At 34.4% G+C, this 22,452-nt stretch overlaps 1 protein-coding gene across 3 annotated transcripts in view; it reads left to right on the top strand.

Annotated features, from left to right (window-relative positions):
• Positions 1–22,452, top strand: part of LOC143237828 (voltage-dependent calcium channel type D subunit alpha-1-like) — a 99,636-nt gene that overhangs the window by 4,416 nt on the left and 72,768 nt on the right. For all 3 annotated transcript variants that reach the window (XR_013020281.1, XR_013020282.1, XM_076477470.1), the window contains 5 exons: positions 9,914–10,115; positions 10,507–10,636; positions 11,423–11,482; positions 16,089–16,195; positions 17,928–18,015. Coding sequence is in view for 1 of the 3 variants with exons in the window: in XM_076477470.1 (XP_076333585.1) it covers positions 9,914–10,115; positions 10,507–10,636; positions 11,423–11,482; positions 16,089–16,195; positions 17,928–18,015 (587 nt within the window). In the remaining 2 variants the exon portion in view is untranslated. The remainder of the gene's footprint in view (positions 1–9,913; positions 10,116–10,506; positions 10,637–11,422; positions 11,483–16,088; positions 16,196–17,927; positions 18,016–22,452) is intronic.

Below are 22,452 nucleotides of genomic sequence, written 5' to 3'. Positions count from 1 at the left end.
ATCATCCCGTGCATCTGCCACCATCAAGGCAGGTTATCTAATTTGCAGGGTACGGCCGTACATTCTAAACCCTCTCCGATGTTTCCAATGTCAGAGGTTCGGCCACTCAAAAACGTCATGTTGTGGTTACCTGACATGTGCTCGTTGTGGTGGCAAGGACCATGATGCCTATGAGTGTGACATGGACCCACATTGTGTCAACTGCAATGGTTCTCACCCTTCCTACTTTTGTTCTTACCTTAAATGGTTGGAGGAAAAAGAGGTGCAGCGTTTTAAAATGATTCATAACATTTGTTATCCTGAGGCTTGGAAATTGCTGTCTGCCACTTCATCTCGGACATATGCTGCTGCACTTTGTTCCACAACTACAGTGGGAATTCAGACAGATCTCTCTGTGCCTCCAAGAGAATCGTTCTCTAAACAAATGAAAAGCCTTATGACCTCCATTGTTAAAAAAGTTGATTAATCAACTTTTACACCCATCTCTGTTCCTCTCATACATTCCAACAAACTCCAATATCCACATCCTTTGGCTTCATATACAGGCAGTTCTTCAGATACATCTTTTTCTCCCACTCCAAGATGCAAAACAATCATTCGTTTGTGTCCTCAGTCACTGGAATCCTCTTCCAACAACAAAGACCTGCCAAATCGACCCAGGGCAGGATCCATGGAAGTCGATAGACCTCCTCTGAATAAGGACAGTAAGGAAAAAAAGACGTGGTTGTACACAGAAGGGTTCTCCAGCCACTTTGCCTAAGCATCATTAAAAATGGCCACCGTGATACCATTGAACTGTCAAGGTTTGCGTTCTAATCTAGATGACATCAAAACACTGATTGCTTCCTACCATCCTGTATGTCTTTCCTTACAGGAAACATTTCTGAAACCTGCTGATACAGTCACCTTTTCGGCAGTTTTCTCTGTACAGAAATGACAGGCTGTGTGATGGATGAGTACATGGAGGGGTGGCACTGTTGGTTGATCAGCAACCCCACTCTGTCTTTGTCACTCAACACACCCTTGGAGGCTGTAGCCATCTGTGTTTCCTTGGGTCATACCATCACTGTTTGTTCTCTCTATCTGTCACCTGGAGAGACATATGATCAATCAGACCTTGAGGCTCTCATTGAACAGTTGCCGTTTCCCTTTTCATCCCGGGGGAATTTAATGGACATCATCCTCTCTGGGGAAGTGCTGTTATTGATAGGAAGGGTCGCTTTGTAGAGCATATGCTCTTTGATCACAACCTTTCTCTTTTCAATAGTGGTTCTTCCACTTATTTTCACGCATCTAGTCAGTCCTTTACTGCTGTTGATCTCTAGGTTTGCTCCCCTTCATTATTCTCCCATATTTCGTGGAGGGTTGACAATAATCCATGAGGTAGTGATCATTTTCCTATATGTGAACCTTATTTGCACCTTCTTCGTTTGCATCTGTCTTTACTATATTTTTTGAAACTTCGTTCCTTACCAAAACATCCCACCTGGGTTGTGTTTTCCTTTCTCGGTGGGCCATACTTTTTCAGAACAGACAATCTGCCATTGCTCTTTTTGGTCTTCATGTTTAGTCTCAATTGAATGAATTGGATCTGTCCTTGGGTAACATTGCATAATCCACTGGTCAGCCTATCCCACCATGGCTTATTACAGCCCCCAAATGTGACCTCTCTTTAAGTCACCTGAGAAAAGCAGATACTCCCAATTGGAAGTACAGTCTTTTATTTACTGAACATCTTTCGAAAAATCTTTCCATTCTAATTTATACAGATGGTTCCAAGTCAGGTGACTCTCTGGGCTCTGCCATGGTTTGTTACAGTTTGGTGGTTGCACGTAGAATCCCCTATACAGCTTCTGTGTTCACTGCTGAACTGTATGCCATTTCTCTTGCCCTGGATCATATTGAAGCTAAGCAGTACTCCAACTGCACTATTTATACTGACTCGGTTAGTTCTCACGTTGGTTCACACCCTGTTCTCGCTGATATTCAATACCAACTGGCTCATTCCTCAGTAACATCTACTTCTATCCATTTTTTCTGGATACCAGCCTATGTTGGTGTTTGCAGGAATACTCTCAATGACAGCACTATTTTAAACATGTTCTGTCCCAAGGTTTGTCCATAACATTAGACAGTGTCATTGGTGACGGTAACACTGTCCACCTTGATAAAATTTTTAGTTTTTTAACGGCCATTAATCTTTTTAATGTCATTTAAGTGTCTTCTTGGTGGATTATGATAATTACTATTATGCTATGGAAAGTCTTTTACAACTTATTTTACTCTGGTTTCTCTTTTAACATTGTAGACTAGATGTCAACATTGGTTTTATGCTATTTATGTTTTTCAATGCTGTTTTGTTTTACCTTCATTTCATTTTATAAATTTTACTACATTTACTTTTACCTTTTTACATTTTTTGTGTTACATAGTGTTATACTCATCCACTATAATATATATAAATTAATAACATGCCAGTTAACCTATTCTTTTATTTGGAGTGGCTAAGTAAAACAACTTGGTAAACCCTTCTACACCTCCATAAAACACTAAATCAACCAACCATCTGCTTTACCCATGCAGTCCATGGATGATGTATGGTCTGGAACTGACATGTTTATGAAGAAATTATCATGAAGTTAGATAACCTTCTAATGCTCTTGTGGAACACCCTGTTTCCATGCTGAGCATTTGGAGCCATGGAGAAGAGAGCATAAGTTTATGTGACATACAGTGTGGATTTTAAGAATATCTGGTCAGGATCCAATTGCCACAGAGTAGGATCTGTGTGATCACAAAGAACGATAAGCCCCTGAAAAATGGGAAAATGTATAAAACTAACCAGTTAAAGTCTCATCAAAGTCTGAAGCTCAGTGACAGTTGGAAGATGAAACACAGACACAGAGAAAAGTATGATGTGATGAAGGTAGCAAGAAACATATATACAGTGTGTGATCCACATACCATTATGAAGAACCTCCTCAAATGACAACAAAAACAAGAAGTGATGGAAAACATCAGAAGACAGAATAGATAGGAGAAAACATGGAAAAAGGTAAAGAGAAGTAGGCAAACAGATCAAAGGTAGACCCAGAGTAGAAGGGGAAAGATCATAAAGGGAGGAGAACTGCCAGTGAATAAAAAGATAGTTGCATTGTACTATGGAGGATAGCTATAAATGCAAGATAATACCTTGGGACCCTTATTGGATACAGCAGTCTATCAGAATCTGGATGAGGATAAAAATGAGAGATGAAAGGTAGATAAAGAAGAGAAAGATTAATAAACATTCAGAGCCACCATTGTCTTGGGTAGAAAGAGGGGAGTAGACATTAAGTAGCAATAAAGGTATTTGAGACCAGTCCTGGCAGAAGGCAGCAACAGTCAGAGTCTGTAGATGTGGTGCAGGGAAACAAAAGAGCAGAAATTATATATTACGAGGTCCATGGCAAAGGCATCTGACTGAATATAAACCACAGAAGGCAAAGGCCCATGAAAGTGAGTGGTCTAAGGACCACTTCAAGGGAGAGATTGGGCCCAGATGTGAATGAAAATCCATGACTAGAGTGAAAGTACCTGGTAAATGACGTGATAAGATGATTACACCCAGTATAGAAGTTTCAAAGTGTGTAAACAGAGATTTCTGAACCAGGAGCCCCCTTTGTGGTTGATAAGAGCCACTGCCATAGAGCTGTCTGAATGAATGACTGCAAGACAATGATGGGCAAGAGAAAGGGAGTGAGGTAATGCCCAATGAATTGCAAGAAGATTGAGAAATTGATAAGCAAGACAATTTTATCAGCAGACCAATGGCCTGAAGCTACATTGTGATTAACTCAAGCTCTCCATTCGTGAAGGAAAACAGCCATGAGCAGATTTGTAAATAGATGTGGGGGACAAAGTGGAACACATGTACGAACATAGGACAGCCACCACTGCAGATAATCTCTCAGGGAAAGAAGAAGGTAAATGATGGCAGAAAGGGATCCAGTGCTGTGATCCATTGTACATGGAGTGTGAATTTCATGGATCTAACATGAGCATGACTGAGAGAAAGCAAAGCAATCATGAAGGATCTCATCTAATTTGTCTGTGCAATAATGGAATCACATTCCCAGAGCCAGAAGATGGTGAGTAAAAGCTTATATGATGTGATAAGACACCTATGGAGCCAAGGTAAGTCTGAAGGGAGTGCCCAATATTGGTAAGCCATCCCAAGATGGACAAATCAAAGAAAAGAGTGGAACTGGAGTGCTAATGGGATGTGGAGGTAGGCAATGAAGACATTCATTATCATCACAAACTGCCCAGGAGAAAACACCTATCTCAGGGTGAGAAAAGACACAATGATGAAGAATTTAAAGGGTACAATGAAGCAGTTGAGCAGAGAAATTGATGAATGGCTACCAATTCACAGTTGTCTTGGGAACAATGAAAAGATAGGAAGAAAAATCCCAAGAAGGATGATGTAAGAAAGAAGGAAGGAGGAGGAAAGGAAGTGGGTAAGGAGAGACAGAAAGGGTGGGGAACTGGACATTGAAATCTTAGGAAAGAAACATTATCACCCATTGATTGTGATGAAAGGAAGCCAATAAGGAAGAAACATTAACAGTTGAGCTCTCATAGGATTTGAACTCTCAGGATAGTCACAAGTACTGGTGGTGACAAGTGATACTTTACTAAGGAAATTTACAAAAAAGAAATATCCACATTTGAAGGAATGGACAAGAATTGTGAGGATGTAAGACAGAAAAAGAAATAGGTGGTGTGTGAGGCTGTGGTCAATATGAACAAGCTACCAAAATTGTAAGGGTAGACTGCTGGTGGGCCGATATCTTCTGAAACTTGATAATGTCAGTGGTTGCATCAAATATATGAAGACTCAGAAAAGAAGCAAGATGTAAGATCCTGAGATATGTGGATGGAAAAAAAGTCAAAACTAAGTCTCTACCTAAAAGGTCCAAACAACAACAAAAATGTGTCTGTAAGACCAGAGCTAAATTTCTAAGGGTATCTGTGGAGATCCTTTTTGAGCAGAGGTAAGGAAGAAGGATACCATAAAGAGTATAAGACTAACAGTGTATTTAAGATCCACCCTTCAAACAGGTTAAAATAAACCAAATAGTTCACCTTATGGTAAGAAAGTGCAAACTGATCAGAAGTCCTCGGGGGGGGATCTCCTCTTGGACTAATAGAAGAAGAGGTGATAGTAATAAAACAATGCACACTTGAGAGAGAAAATTCAAGAAGAACAAATTAGACCTAGGAGAATAGAATCCCTAGGCTGTTTTATTGTTGTTTGTTGTTAAACACAGAGCTACACAAAAGGCTCTCTGTGATCTGCCCACCACAGGTATTTAAACCCAGTTTCTAGCAGTATAAGTTTGCAGACATACTACTATGCTGCTGGAGGGCAACCTTAGGTTGGAAATGGGAATGATTGGCAAGTTTGAGAGGTTGAGAAAGATGAACAAAGTCTTCATCAGCCAGCAAAGGCTCAGCAGTATCAGTAGGAATCATGGCAAAATCTGAAGAGAAAATTTGGACCCTGTAACATTCAATCTCATGACACATGAAAGCAGATAATTCCATCAGGTAACCCATGTCTGAGGCCTTGAAAAATGTAACCCTCAGAGTAGTAAGGCTACCTTCAGAATTCATTACAAAGAAAAATTTTACAAAACCCAAGTGCGGAAATAAAGCAACATAACTTAGCAGATAAATACGAAAAATGACCATAAAGCATAAAAAAGTGTGCATAAATTTTGCCAAATGAGAAAATAAAGTTTAGTAGAAGAGTGTAGGAGTCACATGCATATACTATGCTACTGTTGGTTAATAGATGATGCATGATGATTTGAAAAAGACACACATGGGAATATTGTACCATAAAGAGAGAGTGCAAGGCTTGTTATATGCATAAAAAATTTCAGTTATATAGAGCAGATAGTTCTATCTCTGGAATCATGGTAAAATTTCCCTTTTCTTGGAGAATCTATTCCTGAAAAAGAAAATTTGGACAGCCTTTCTACTGACTTTGCTTTTCCTTCCTGTTCTACCCCTCTAGATCTACACCATCTTTTTTCTGCATTTTTATACATTATTTCTTAAGTATGTTAACTATTGTTGTTTCCCCTGTGTATTATAATTCCTCCATCTCCATTCTTCATTTTGCCATGATATCAGATTATTTAGTTCCCTTCCATCTGATATTTGAGTTTATGCTGAATAATTTCTTACCAAATTATGTTTGAATGACAACATGCCTTGGTTCTCATGTTTTGACATTTGAGAGGTTAGAATTTCTACTTTGGGTTCTCACAACTCAAAGTTTCTGATTCAAACTTGGGACTACATCCATCATTTCCCTTGCTCCTTCATATATAACTTCTTTGCTTCAGGAATCTCCCTGCCAGAGATTCCTTTTTCTTACTTGTGCATATGTCTGCTTTCTATTTATGCAAAATTTGTCTTCTTTTTTTGTGCCAGTCTGTTTTAGAATCTTCTTGATACTTTAGATTCTTGGTTAAAGGTTGCACATAACTCCTCTCTCTTCTCCCTTGTTTCAATTTTTATCAGTCTTTTCCTGCTTCTGTGCCCGTGTCTTTCCACCAGCATTCTCCCCTCTACTGATGCTACCTTCCTGGGTTTCTGCAGCAAAGTGACAAATTGTCTATCATCAGAGTTTACAACACCAGTTTTGTTGTGGTCACTATCTTGTGGGTTCCCACACTGTGAGGGGTGCATATGGCCAGATTTGCTCATCTGTAGTGCCTTATCACAGATGTTTGGGTTCTTTAGGCTCTAAAAGGAGAATTGTCTCTTCATTTTTCTGCTCCTCCCCCTTATAGCTACATCTTATTTCTTGCTTCTCATGAGAATTCACTTTCTTGCTGGTGTCTCTGTGGAGCAGTTCATTGTTTCCAAGAAAACCAGGTATTAGCATTCTGTTTTCAACCTCACCAACCATAAGCACTTCATTGACCTCACACAATTTACCATACATTCTGTCTTTGCTATTCAGTAATCACTCAGTTAAGATTTGTGGATGATTGTGGTCGATGTTTTAGATGTTTGCCTTCATATACCAATTTCTCTAGCATGTAGACATTACCTTCAGTATGTTCACAGGGATTGATGGTTTCAGTTCTGCACTGTATCAATCAGTTTGGTGTCAGTGTGATCAGAGCCTTTTCCCACCATATTTACATCCAAGGTTTGCTGTTTCATTATCATATGTACAGCTGGTTCCCTTTAGCTCCTTCCCAACAAGTCTCTCACAGTTATACCCATTTTCTTCTACAAAATATGGCTCATGTGAGATGACTTATTGAATGGAGAAATCTTATCTCATCCCCACACAGTATCTTGTTCATCTGGGAGTGTTTTCTACCTCTGATGGGTCCAGCATACTCCTTTGTGTTTGAGAGGAATGAAACACTTGATTTTCAAAGCCAAATCTTCTTTTCTCTCCTGTTCATGAGTTTCTCTCTTTTCCATGGAGCTCTTCATCCATTTGGGTTGTGTACATGTGTGTTTCCTTTAGTGAGTTTTGCATGATAAATAGAATCTTGCAAGAGATTCCTTGGTCTCTGCCATCTTCCTCCCTCCTTCCCTACAAGTCAACTTTGCCTGGTTATCATTCTGCCTCCTCCTTGTCCTGATTTGTAGCAGAAGCTTATTTTACAGATGGAGTGTATTTGGATTTTCAGGAGACAGTCATTAGCTGATGCTCAAATATTTCATACACATCAGTATTTTGGAACTTCTAGCTCTTTATTGAGATTTGGATCATTTCTTGTCAGTAGTACAAGGCCTCCTGGTCATAATATCTTCCAACAATTCAACCACTACCTGGTAAATCAATCATCAAGGAACAGTTCAATCCCATTCACTTTGATATCAAATGCTGGATATTCTTTTCTGAGTGAAATCTCAGCAGGTTTGTCTTTCTTCATGTCTCATCATAGTTGCTTTAAACCTTGTGGCAGATTGGCTATCTCATCACGACAAAGCAGTTCTTATTCCTTAAGTGTTGTGATGTTTTTGGTCCCAGTTGAGTACCCTCCTTCTGGATGCATTTGCCAGCCAGTTCAGTAAAAAACTTCCCATCTTCCGGTCTTTAGTTGTGCATTTTTCAGCTTTAGGTCTTCTTTTCTTCTATCACATTTTTTCCTCTACTGTCCTATCCCTACTGTTTTGCTTCTTTCACTTAATTCATCCACCCTGTCAAGTTGTTCTAACATACTGGAATTTCAGTGTTGTCTTTCTTGCCCTTACACTTCCTCTCTTTGAACCTTTACAGTTGATCTCTCTGGCTGGTTTTCTCCCCCATTCTACTGCCTGAATTTTAGTTAGTGGGTATTATTGTGTTGGAGCATTGTAGGACCAGAAAACATAAGGCCTCGCATATGTGGTCGTTGGTCCCTCTTCCTATTCCAGAAGTTGGAGTTGACTCACCGTATTTGCATTCACCTTCCTAGTGTTACCTGGATGTCAGGTTTCCAGGTAGCCTGGTGTTGGTTGTGTAATGAAAGTACACACTTGCCCTGGCTTTGTTGTCAAAATGACAGTTATTTTATATTTTGCTTCCTGGTTTTGAAGTGAAGATAGTTGAAGATTGATACAGGTGGTGTGTGGTTTCCCATGAGTGTGACCGAGTACACTAGGGTGTTACACTACATGAATTCTCTTCAAATAGCTTCTAAAAGAGTGCTCATCTGCATAACTTTTAGCACTGGTTCCTCCAGCAAGTCACTGTGGGATTCTAGCTACTATGTGAGAGGAGGTAAGGTTCTACACTGAAAATGTATTATGATAGTTACTTGCTTCTTCTAACACTTCCCACTCATACTTCCCAATTTCAATTCGTTTTTTTTTTTTTTTAATACTATACTTGAAGCGATGAGAATGCTGTTCTGTGAGAGTCTGTTACACATATATTGGTGGAAGGTTGTTTTATGTTCGTGTGCACAGTACAGTGAAGCTATACCATCTAAAATTATGTGAGGATAAGTGGAAGCTTCAAGACAAGTTGTGAGCAAAAACTGTTCAAATAGAGGGCAGTATATGTTGAGTAAAGCTATTATGTGAGTGAAAGTAAGTATCTATCAGAAACACATTTTCAATATAGGAAGATGTTAAGATTCATATTAAGAAAGTGTAATATATTTTGAATTTCTTGATATTGTCATGACCTAAACCTAGTCATTATGAAGAGAATGTGAAAAGGATGGTATGAATATAATTTGTTTACACCACTCTGACATGACAGTGTTTAACATATTCATTTGATTAGTATTTTATGTGTTTGTAAATGTATGTAAGAAATTCAGAGCGATTCTTTATTAAGAAACTAAAGAACGACATTGAGTATATTAGTAAGTACCTGGTAGAGGTAAAAATAATTATTTACTAAAAACCAAAGAACAATTACTGTGTTATTATCATTAGTAGTAAAGAACTGTTCTGTTATTTTAATAAGTTTTACTTACTAGATGCTGATAAATGTTTTTCCACCTGCAATATATTTTGGGTCAAGCTAATAACTGAGCAAGATGTTTGTATGTTATAGTAGAGAAGAAGGAACATTAAAAAATAAAAAGTTGAAAAATAGTTTGGAGTAAAGAATGTTAAATTCATGATGATGAGAAACCTGAAGATGACCCAAGAAGGTCAAAATGTTGTTCTCTGCTTTATTTTGGTAAAAGTGTTAATACTCATACTAGCCATCCTGAGATACAAAGAATAATAAAGTTGTAAAAAAAAAGAATTATTGCAGAAAATTATATTAAAAACTAATGTTGTAGAAAATTGTATCAAAAGGATTTTGAAGAAAATATTTGTGGAAGACGTTTAATCAATCTGCTTTTAATATGTGTATATCTATATTTAGTGGTCAATTTGTTTTTAGAAGAGCTTGAAGTTGGTGATGGATATGATGGAGATGACGAGGATGCTGGAGAAGAGAAAAGTAAACAGGATGGCATAGGGGAAGAAGAAACAACAAATGTTTCCAATGCCCGTCCACATTGTCTTTCAGAAATGAACATCTCTAAAAATGTCTATCCTATCCCAAAAAATTCATCATTTTTTATTTTTTCTCATACAAACAAGTAAGCTCTTTGTTTGGCTTGAGACAATAAGAATACAAAATTTTGAGAATGAGAACTATTATACAGTAAAATATGTGAAGTCTACAAATTTATTGTTGCATAAACTGTTACACAAGTTGTATTAATCTATAACTTTTTGCATTCAGACCGACTTAAAAGATTATTTACAACTATTCAAAATAAGATTTCAATAGCTGTAATTAGCTATGTCAAACATATTTGATATATTGTCCTCTTTGTCTTTAAGACAAATATTTATCTTGGTCAGTGGTTTTTTGTGACATCCAAGGTTTGGCTTAATGAAAATAAACTTTTATTTCATATGTTGCTGGAATTCTGATATTTCTACTGGTTTCACCACAGTACCTGTTTACTGTTCTAATAATTGCAGGTTTCGAGTGCTTTGTCATCAATTGATCAACAATACATACTTTAGTAATGTTATCTTACTGTGCATTATGATGAGTAGTTCAACGTTAGCTGCTGAAGATCCCCTTCATGATTACTCTGATAGAAATCATGTATGTATTAATTTTCTCTTCTTTAATAATTATAGGACTTTTATCAAATTTCTGAAATGAATATTCAACCTCAAATTTTATCTTGTTATCTCTTAAGGCTACTGCTGAGTTGAATACATTTAAAATGAAAATGACACTAATTGTATAATTCAATAATTATAAAAGAAAATCAAATTGAACAGTACTTTGTGCTACCTACAAATGCTATTAAGGTTAAAAGCTTTTTAAACTCAAATTAAGTGTACCTTGAAACTCGTGTAATGAACTAAATTCTGGAAGAGGGAGCACAGCTCGGTGGTATTAGAGTTTATTATCGAAAGGTATATGGTCATATCCAGGTAATGAAAGATATTGAACATGAAATTACAAATCATTGTCAGTGTGGATGATTGAATTTTTTTAGTAAAGAAATTCATTCAGTGTTTTATGTCACTAGTAACTAAATTTTAAAATGTTGCAAGTAAAACTGGTGTAGAAGTTTGAAATATACTAGTAATTGTAATGAATATCATAGCTAATAGTTCCAGTTCATTTGTTGAGCTGTAAGGTTACCTTGCTTAGAAAAACCAATGGGGGAAGACTACCAAAATTATTCATTCAAAATATAATTTTTTTATTTATTTATTTGGTCAAACAACACATTTTTTTTTCACATTATTCTGGCATATTGTTAGATTTCAGTTTACATTAATGTTAATGGTAAAAAGTAAACTTGAGAGAAGCATGTTTATTGTCTCTAAGTGTCTAAGATTATTGATTTATTTAGTAACTTACTTCTGTGTACAGGTCCTGAACTACTTTGATTACTTCTTTACTTCTGTTTTTACTATTGAAATTACATTAAAGGTAAGTGTGAGCTGTACTTTTTTATATCTCATATCTTTAAAAGTACTTAAATATACATTTTATTCTGAATTGTCAGTAAAATTAGTCACATATTGTTCTAGTTAAATGGTACTGTAGAAGAATATTACATGTTCTGACATGTTTTTGTAACTCATTATTTGGATAACAATATGTCAAGTTCCATTTCTCAAATAAAATTAATTTTTCAACATGTAACCTCTTTGTACTCATTCAAAGTATTTGTACATTTGATACTACTAACCTTTAATGTAATGCATTTATCTTCATGAAATTTGGCATTCTTGCAACAAACATTACAAGTCTTTCACATACAAGAAATCATACTTTTGTAAAGTATTTTTTATAGCCTAAAAAGGATTTGTCCTTGAATATATTGAATATTTATTTTGAATAATGTTTATGCAAAGTTATTTTTATGTTAAGAATAAAAATACTTTTCTTCATTTCAAAAATCCCAAATTTATTTTGTATAATCTCTAAAACTTCCTATATATATATATTTAAAATGTTTGTTTTCAATGAAACTTTATAATTTATCTGTTATTTTCTGAACCATAATTGCTCCAGTGGCACAGCAGAATGTCTGTGGACTTACAGTGCTAGAAACTGGGTTTCATAATCTGTGGTGGGCAGAGCATAGGTAGCCAATTGTGTAGCTTTATATTTAACATTAAACAACAAACCAATCTTTTCTACTCTAACTCTCTACAAGGTTAGTCAGTTTGACTGATCTCATATTTTCCAACCCCCACATACACACACAAAAATAAAAATAAATAAATCTCAATGTAAGTTGCACTCCATTATTTTAAGAATGACTTCAAATGTAGCATGAAACTACAATTGTTTATCCTATGTAGCTTTAGGCTTGTAATGGTACACATCTATTTATAATTAAATTTTATTGTTTTATTGCCATTTGAACCAAGTCTAACTACCATATGCACCATTATAACTTGTAAAATCACTTAAGGAACATGCAGCTCATGTTACACTATCAAATTGCCTTACCCACAAACTACTATGAGCTGCTTGCATGTGTGCCTTGTAAAATATTTTGATTATTATTATTATTCATTTCATCTAATTCGACATTAACTAATTTAATATCATCAACATTTTATTTACTTTTGTAATAATGAGTTAAGAATAAAGAATTAAGAACATAAAACAAAAAACAATCTGTTTTTATTTAATCTTTCGTAAGTGTGATTTGGCTGCTTTAATAATTAATTACATAGGCCTGCAGTGGTTTTATTGTCTTGAAATTTTCACATGTTCTACAGTGATTCCAGTATGCTGAATTCAAACATTATATTCATCACATTCAGATTCTTTATAAAATTCCACATGTAGTTTTAAATAAGGGAATCATTTTCATTGAAATTGGGTCACATTTTATTATGATTAAAACATTTACTACCACTGTTTATAGATTCGTAAAGACCAGTCCTGACATGAGACTCTTATCTGTTGTTCTAAAACCCATAAGAAACACACCATTAGTATATAAACAGTTAACAGGCCACTTGACATGTCATTTCTAGACAGTATTTGTCTGAGTTTACACTTTGACATTATTTTTTCTTTGCAATATTATTTATTGCAACGAGTGTTGTGTAAATGACCCAAACATATTCTGCTGTATCTGTGATACATTTGTTGTATGAAAAAGCAGTGACCATGCAGAGTCTTCCTGATACATTAAATATAAAAGTTTGGTTGACATAAAGAAAGTTCTATTACCTCCACTTCACTTAAAACTGGGCTTTAAAAAAGAATAATATATAAAAACTTGCATAAATTACAGATTTCATTCTGCTAACATTACAGTACCTTTGGCTTGGGGAATTACAGAAAAAGTTAAAATAGATTAGTATTCAGTATAAGCTCTGAGTGGAGTATACAGTGGTTTCACTGTTTATTTTGAGAAAACATTATCAGGCCACATACACATTTGGTCTTATGGCTATTTCCTGAATATTGTTAAAAGCTGTTGGTATTGAATCTAGACAACCTTTTACAAAACGTGCAAACTCTGTGAAGTAGATTTATGTAGATACTAAAGCACAGTTTAATATGAATGGCATTCTGTCATCATTCATAAAGTAAAAAATAGCTGTGGTAGCTGAGATCCACAGGATGATCAGGAACTTTGTGGAAAAAAAATTGAATGATAAATGAGCTTGATAACTGCACAGTTGAAAATGGTATACTAGAAGTCAGAATCAACACAAGAAGAAATGTCTGGTGAAGTAGTATTCTAAGGAGCTTTATGAAAGCAATTAAGCAATGAGTTCAAGTGTTAAACATAGATAATGTTTGTCAAGTTTGAATAATCAATTCATCAGAAATTGTGAACTCTTTGCAAACAGTTATTTGTTCGATCTTCCCAGTTACGAAGAAGCTAGAAATCTAACAAACTTGAGCTACATTCCTTTGCAGAAGGTACTTGGGAAGCTATGTCACACTGTCTGTGTTGCTCATGAAGCTCAAAAATGTTTTGCTGAACCTTTAAAAGTAAATGGTTAGCTTAGTTCTGATGTGGCAAAAATTCAAACAGTATGCTGTATAGCACTGTATTCAATAATCATCTGCAAGTCCAGCAGAAACTGAGTTTGCTATGTGTATTCATTTTTATATTGAGATAATTTAAGGCAAACTATATATGGTCTTATTTTCAAAACTTGCAAAATGTTGTTGAGACTGTTCATGTGTCAGGTCATTTGTGATAGCTTTTCAACTTTAAAACGAATTAAGGCTGCTTCACAATGCTCTTTATTCACAAATATTTGGAGTTATTTAGATTATTATGTGTGGAAAAATATATTTTAAGAAACATTGATTATCAAAACATTGTTAACATAATTGCTGAGAAGTTTTCAAGGACAAAACATTTTATATTAATTGGTTAAATTGGTACTTTAGTACTGCATTCATTTCATATTTTGTATTATGATTTTAGGTGTGGAAAATAAGTTGGCTGATTGGGTAGAAATTTGGTTTAATATAAGAAAGCACAGAGTTGTTCTAAATGGAGTTTAACCTAAGTCAATCAGTGTCAGTAGTGAGGTACCTAAGAGCCCATTTCTAGGACTTTTGTTCTTTTTGACTTACATCAATGACAGATAAAGAATGATCAATACAGAATTTAAATGGCATTAATGTTTTGAGTGTTATTAGCTATGAGGAGGGTGCTATAGCTTTACAAAATGATATATGGATTATTTGGTGAGTTGTATGGAAGATAACTTCTAGTTATAATAAATGTAAGAATGCATGTGGGATATCAAAATTTGTATTATGAGTATAAATTTAATGGGAGCAATCTTAACAGTGTTATGGAAGGGAAAGATCTTGTAGTTCTGGTTAATCAATCTCTAAAGTCGTTCAAGCAATTTACTGTTGCTGGTGGCAGGGTAAGTAGGATTTTAAGTTGTATCTAAAGAGGTTCTAATATCACTGTATGAATTATTGGTTAGGTCACATTTAGAGTATTGTATTCACTCTTGGGATCATTACCTTTAAAAGGGCATTGAATCATTGGAAATGGTTCAGAGGAAGGCTACTTAGACAGTATCTTGTAAGATTTAGAGAAGATCTGATTGAAGTGTTTAAGACTGTTAATGGAACTTGCAAAGGTGATGTGTTCTCGTTTTTTTATTTAATAAAGAGAATGATAAAACTGTGGGGTGTGAGTATACATTTTGGCAAGGTAGGAGTCATTTTCACTTACGAAAGCTATGTTTTTCCAAGAGGATGGTTAATCTGTGTTGCAAGCTGCTTTCAAATATGATAGATGCATATAATAGAAAGAAGCTTAAAGAAAAGCCTGATAGATGTTTAAAAGGGCTAGTTTTGAGTTTTTTTGTTTTTTTTTAGTTTTTAGTTCACTTTTGTGGGTAGGATAGCCTAGATGAACTAAAATGGTCTCTTGCTGTCCTCTAATTACATTATATTAAATAAGATACATTAAAATATTTTCAAAAACAGAAATATCACATAAATACTATTTTGAAGTAATTTTTTGATAAAAATTTGAAGGAGATAGGCAAATATTTCCAATGTTTTAACCCTTTCAGTACTGCCTTTTAAAGTATTAAATATGCTTCATCATAGAATCTGGTTTTCATGTGCAAAAGCCTTGTAATGTTTACTAAAGTCCACCAAATTTTGTGATTTTCACTTAATATATTAGAAATTAGTAGTATGTAAACTGTAACAAGTACAAATGGTCCAAAGGGTTAAATAGCAATTCTGACCATGTGTTTTGTTTGGTGTTTATGGAACCTCTCATAAAAAAAGGTACTCTCATTTTAAATGAAATTCTGAACCCTTCTGAAGAGTTATTGCAACACTGTTGACTGTAGTTGCATAGACATATGACACTAAGAATTTTGGACTTGATTGCTAAAGTGTACACAGCAAAGATATTGCAAAATGAAGCTTTGGTCTTACCAACAAGTAGAAAAAAATATATGTTCATTGAAATTAAATTAGTTTTATATATGATATAAGTAATTTATTTTTTATATACTTCTTTTTTTGTGAATGAATTTTAACTTTTTAATATTTTTTTTTGTAGGCTGTGGCATATGGTCTTATTCTTCACAAAGCTTCCTATTGCCGCAGCACCTCCAACATGTTAGATGTCTTTGTGGTCTGTGTGTCTTTATTCTCTCTTGGTATTGAGTAAGTGTGCTGAACATTCATATCATTGCTGTTAAATATGTTTTTTTATTTATGGTGTTTTAAATTGTCCTGAATAAAATGAAACTTAAATATATATATAAAACTTTAGGACAACCAAGAACCTGCTGGCCCATCTAAACTGTCCCATCCTGTATACTTAACTCTAAAATAAAAATAAAACACTCAGAGTCAGCCCTTATCATTCAAATACTTATCAAGTCTTCCATTCAACTCAATTAAACTAATTAGATCTATTAAATCTGAAGCAACCCATTTAAAAAAAAACAATTGCCATACTAGAAAAATAAAGATGTATTACGTGAAGATGTTTCTTTCTTAATTATCTAAAACTGTTGAAAATGCTTTATTTCAATCTATTATTCAATATCTTTATTATTCTATAGCTGAGTACTATTCTAGTAGTTACTTAAAAACTAAAAAAACAATGCCAAAGATTGAGTATTAAGCCTAATGTTGTAACTTTCTGCTTTGTTTTATCTTTAGTAAAAGAACCTAAGTCTGTCCAACTCCTTCTCAATTAAGTAAAATGCACTTAGATAACATCTCTGTACTTTAAAATATTGAAACAATGCTTATCTTCTCGAGAAGAATGCTGTGGCTTTCAGCTACAAATATATCCTTGATTCAGAGTTCAAATCTTCCATCCGTTAATTTCCACAAAAACTCCTTAGAGCCTACAACTATAAAATGCCTAGGCTTTAAAACAACATTTATATAATATGCAGTCCATTACTATAAAAGGTTTATTTGTTTTGTATTTAAGCACAAAGCTACACAAAGGGCTATCTGTGCCTTGCTCACCATGGGTATCAAAACCCAGTTTCTAGCAGTATATGTCAGCAAACATATGACTGTGCCACTGGGTGGCCACTGTAAGAATCCTAGTCTTGAAGATGCCATACACATGGTATACAATTCACCATTATATGAGATCAGACTTGAAAACAACATACATATAATATACAGTCTACCATTGTAAAAACCTTTGTCTTGTTTTTTTTATTTGACTTAGTCCATAGCTATTGATGGTGGTTGGCATCTCCAGAACTGGTTTAACTCAGTGATAAGTGATGAATCAAATGATATATCAGGCTTCACATTCATTTATCTTTCTCAGATTTGAATGTTTAAAAATACCAAGTTTCACTAAAATTAGAACTCTTCTAGAAATAAACAAATTTACCAAAATCACTATCCTTTAGTGAAATATATTTTTCAGAATTAATTTAAAATTTAGCAAAATTGTCAAAATGAAAAAAAAAATCGAAGCTAACAAGTATTAATGATATTAATAGAGATAGGTTGCTTAGAGATAAATCTGTGGGCTTCTTTGGCTTAAAATAAGTTGTTTTTTTATACTCATAGTGGGCACAGTTCGGGTAGCTTATTGTGTAGCTTTGTGTTTAATAGTGAACAACAAACATTATAAACTGTCTAATAAGTCGAAAGTTTAAAAATATGTTGTGAAATGTAAGGACTTGGTAAACTTGGAAAGCACTGGTAATTTGTAATGACTGGTAAATGCTCAGCAAAATGAAAGAAAAACAGTGTTATTGAATACATGTTTTTGTTTATCTGTGTGGATTAAAATTACTGAGGGAGTTAAAATATAAAGAATTCCCCTCCATAAGGTATGTATTTTGCTACTAGATTTTATGTACATTAACTTTCAATTCTGTATTATGATTTGCTGTTTTTTTTTCCCTTCAAGTAATGACGCAATTTCTGTCGTTAAAATCCTTCGGGTGCTAAGAGTACTACGACCACTCAGAGCTATCAATCGTGCCAAAGGTTTAAAGGTTAGTATGTTTGTAAAAGTCCAAGGGACAATTACAGATATTCAGTTTTAATACTTAATAATTTTGTTAAGCTAGAAATTTACATTGTAGATAGATTTTACCAGGATTATCTGGTGTTACTGTTGAGTTTACTGGTAGTAACTAGTTTTATTGTAGATCTTACTAATGTTACTGGTGTTATTGTGGATCTATTACCATCAACTTTACTACTGCTATTGCCGAGTTTACTATTTGTGATTAATGTTATTTTCGAGTTTACTTGTAGCTATTAGTAATATTGTGGATTTGTAAATGTCAAATTGAGTAGTGTTATTGTCAAGTTTAATAGTAATGATTTGTGTTATTGTGGGATTTGGGCTCTACTAAAATCCTTCCTTTAAAGGAAATTCATGTAACACTTCACACTTGGAAGTGTTACATAGATGGCATATTTTTCATTTGTATAGCCAATTTGGAGTCACTTAAAGACTATATTTCATTTGCTAACACTTTTCACAAAGCAATCAAGTTTACCTTTCATCACTTTCCTACCCAAATTAATTTCCTCAATGGCACCATCCATTGATACGATGAAATTTTACATCTTGATGTCAAGATATTTGAATGGAAGAAAAAAAATATTCTGATGATACATATTACAGAAAACACATAAAGGACGTGAAACAAATTATATTATAGAGAAGCTATAACAATACACAAACTAATGTACAAATTGAATAAGCTAACAACACTCAGTGAAAAACTATCCTTAAACAGTAAATTTGTGTTTTCCTTATATCAAACCCACATTGGGCTGTCCACTGTGTCCACTGAGGAAAACCAAATTCCTGAATTTAGCATTGGAAATCCATAAATTTACCACTTTCTCAACATGGGACTCCTTAAACCAGTGTATCCCAAACTTTCTTGGTTCACAGCACCTTTAGTGTCTCAGCACTTTTTTCATGGTGCCCCTAGGCAAAAAGTAAAACCTAACAGTTCCATTTAATAAGTAGTGAGGTCCAAACAACTTAATATTTAATAAGTATTTATGTCCTAATAGCTTAGTAGCCGTTTGAAAGAATAATATATGAAAATTGAAAATTAAAAGAATATTTGTATTTCATTTTTAAATAACCACAATTACTTGTGGGATGTGTGTGCTTATTAGGCACACGTCTTCTCAAACTTTGGAATCAGATTAAACACTGTCATCCTCATTTCCTGTTCTACATTGATTTTTGCATGGTACTTGCTTTTTATCACAGCAACCTTAGAAAACCCATATTCAAAGGTATGTGATGTCGCAAATGGAATTAGGATTCACTGAGCTTTAGCACTTAACAGTGGATATTCATCTTTTACTGATATCCAAAACTAAGTTAGTTCCATGCTGCCAAATTTTATTTTTAAAGTCTTGTCACAAGCCAGCTCAATAAGATTTTATTCTTCTGTACAGGTAAATTTGGATGAGGCCTTAACTCTGAATGGCTCTTGGATCCATGCAAACTTCTCCATATCTTCTGGAAAGTAATTTTCAAACCAGTCACTGAGCTTTGTTAGGTGCTCCTCAAAAATAGATTTTAGTTCATAGATCAAATCAACTATATTGATGTAACAAACTGCTGTAACAGAAGGAAACGGTCTTTGCTACCATCTTCATTCATTTTTCTTCTCCATAGTAGTAACTTTTTTCTGAAGGCTGAAACCTTCTCTATTGCAATTCGAACACATGGGACAGTACATTCCCATGGGAGAACCATTATGAGCTACAGTAGTACAACAAAGATGTGTGCTCAGATCCCATATCCTTATACTGTTTTTTTAAAAAGCTCGTCTTCTGTGGCCAAGTTTTTATAAAGTTCACCACTTTCAACACACTTTCCATGACTAAGTTCAGTGGAGGACTGAGATACTTTGATGCAATGGCTTCCCTGTGGTTATGCAGTGGGTCCACAGTGCATCAAGAGCTCTGCTTCATATGAGTGCCTGCAACCTTCCATAATAGCTGGAAATAAGAGCGACCTCCATCAGTACAGACGCCAACATACTTAGTCCAGTCTAAGTTGTTTTCACGCATAAAAGTGTCAAGAATCTCAAACAAGTCTTGAGCCTTTATACCTGCAGTGATAATTTTACAGAAGAGAAGGTCTTCCCAAATTGTGTCACCATCCATAAACCGTGTGTAGCAAATCAAATGAGCATTCTTGTTACTATCTGTCACCTCATCTAGCTGTAACCCAAATACCTTTCATTCCATTTTTCCAATTAGTTGATCATTGAGGTCTTTGACCAAGTGTTGGATTCTGTGACTGATAGTATTGTTGGATAAAGGCACTTTTAAAAGCAGTCTTCTTGCAGATTCACCAACTAGGTGGTAAAATCAGTTCTTCTGCAATGGTATGAAGCTTTTTACATTTTGTGACTCTATATGACACATTGTAGGATGCTAGCAAAGAATTGCTTGGTATTGATGCTTGTTTCAAAAATGTACCTTTTTGTTTTTTCAATTCTTCTAACTTTCTGGTAAAATAATCACGAGATGTACTAGTTATATTAGGATGATTGGTCTTTAAGTGGTGTTTTAGTTTATTTGGAAGCATGCACTCTGGAGCCAAAACTTTTAGACATAATACACACTGCAGACACTCTTCATGATTGACATCTACCGAAGTAAAATCTAAATCAAGATAAGTTTCATCATATTTCTGGTATTTCTGTTTCTTCACAACTTTGCCACTGGTCTGTGGTTCACCATCCCTTTCTTTACTCCCACACTTATTAATGTTCAAAATCTTTCCATGTTTATGCACAAGGACTAAAAATCAATGAAATAATTCACTGAACATCACTAGACCTTGCATACACTTAATCACAAAACCCTTCAGTTACTTCAATTACTGATGGACCCTGAGAGTCTACAGGCATTTATGTACAAAATATAACAAACTAGAAAGTTTAAGAAGTCATTAGTGTAGCCAAAGTACAAGGAAACAAAAACATACCTCAAACATTTGAGAACATCATTGAAAGGAATGTTGTGTGATCTAATGTTAAAACTGTGAACTACCTCGAGCTAGTAGTTTGCACGGTATCCGACAGATGTCAGTATCACTGTGTTTCCCTCGAAATTCTGAAATATCAGGCACACAGTTTGGGAAACACTGCCTTAAACAGTAATAGTAAAGAATCAAAGAGGATTCCTTTTGTTATTAAACTTAGAAACATTTCATGTATTTTGAAAAAGCATTTAATCTACTACAACCGAATGATCACCTTACACAAACCATTCCTGATGTTCTTGTCATCTTCTGTTGGAAGAGCAGAAGTCTTAAATATATCATTGTTCCTGTAAAAATGTATTGCACCCCACCATATGATGGTTTTCACCTATGTAATGAAATTCATTGTGTAACCTGCAAGTTCATAAAAATTACTGAGTTTTTACTAAATAAGTAACTTGCATGGCAACATTTATCTTGTACAGTGTAAAACATTCAATCAGCACTATGTAGGATAGACCCAAGGGATGCTTAGAGAGCATTTTAACAAACATAAATCTTGTATTAACACCAAAAAAAAATCTTCTTACTGACCAACACTTCAACCAACTTGCTTATTTTTTTATGTGATTTTCATCAGCACTGAAACTGGTTTCAAAACCAAAACTGATAGAGAAAATTCGAAGCCTATTAGATTATCACTTTAAACACTGCCATTTATGGTAATTTTTCACATTTATTTTTAATCTTTTCAGTTCTGTCTTCTTAACATTTTCTTTTTTAATCAATCTTCAATTCACACCTTTATCACTTCTCAGAATAGTTTTCCTCAATATTTTTTTCTTTTTTAAAACAAAATTTCTTTTATTTCTTTATATAAAACTTTCTAGTTCCTTCAGTGATGTCGAGAAAACCCACTTGTAGAGAAATATAAATGTAAAAATGGCTCGTTTGGGTTGAGAAAATTTTTTTTTACTTAGAGGAGTGAAAAACTTTTCGACCTTCTTTGGTGACCAAAGACGTACACAAACAAAATTTAGGAGTTAAGTAATTAATAAAATACTGCTTTCATAAAGTAAATCAATATTCTTAATTAGAGTTCTAGTTTTGCAATATATTAAAATGCATGTTTACTTAGTCTAGCATTACTTTTGTTTCTGACAGCTATTGTCCCTCGTTTGTACAGTGGTAAGTCTATGGATTTATAATGTTAAAATCAGGGGTTCAATTCCCCTCAGTGGACACAGCAGATAGCCCATTGTGGCATTGCTATATTAAAACACACAGACACACATTGTCAAATATTAAGTATTTCATTTTTGTGAAACCAGATACCTTCTTATTCTGTAAAGCTGTTTTGTCATGTTAACAAGGTTTGGTCTCTTTTTGTGGTATTGTACTTTAACATATGATTATTCTCATAACTGTATTTAAAAATGTAATCTTTATACAGAAT

Source organism: Tachypleus tridentatus, chromosome 13, assembly GCF_004210375.1.
Source record: "Tachypleus tridentatus isolate NWPU-2018 chromosome 13, ASM421037v1, whole genome shotgun sequence".
Taxonomy (NCBI): domain Eukaryota; kingdom Metazoa; phylum Arthropoda; class Merostomata; order Xiphosura; family Limulidae; genus Tachypleus; species Tachypleus tridentatus.
This window is presented reverse-complemented; position numbering and strand designations above follow the sequence as displayed.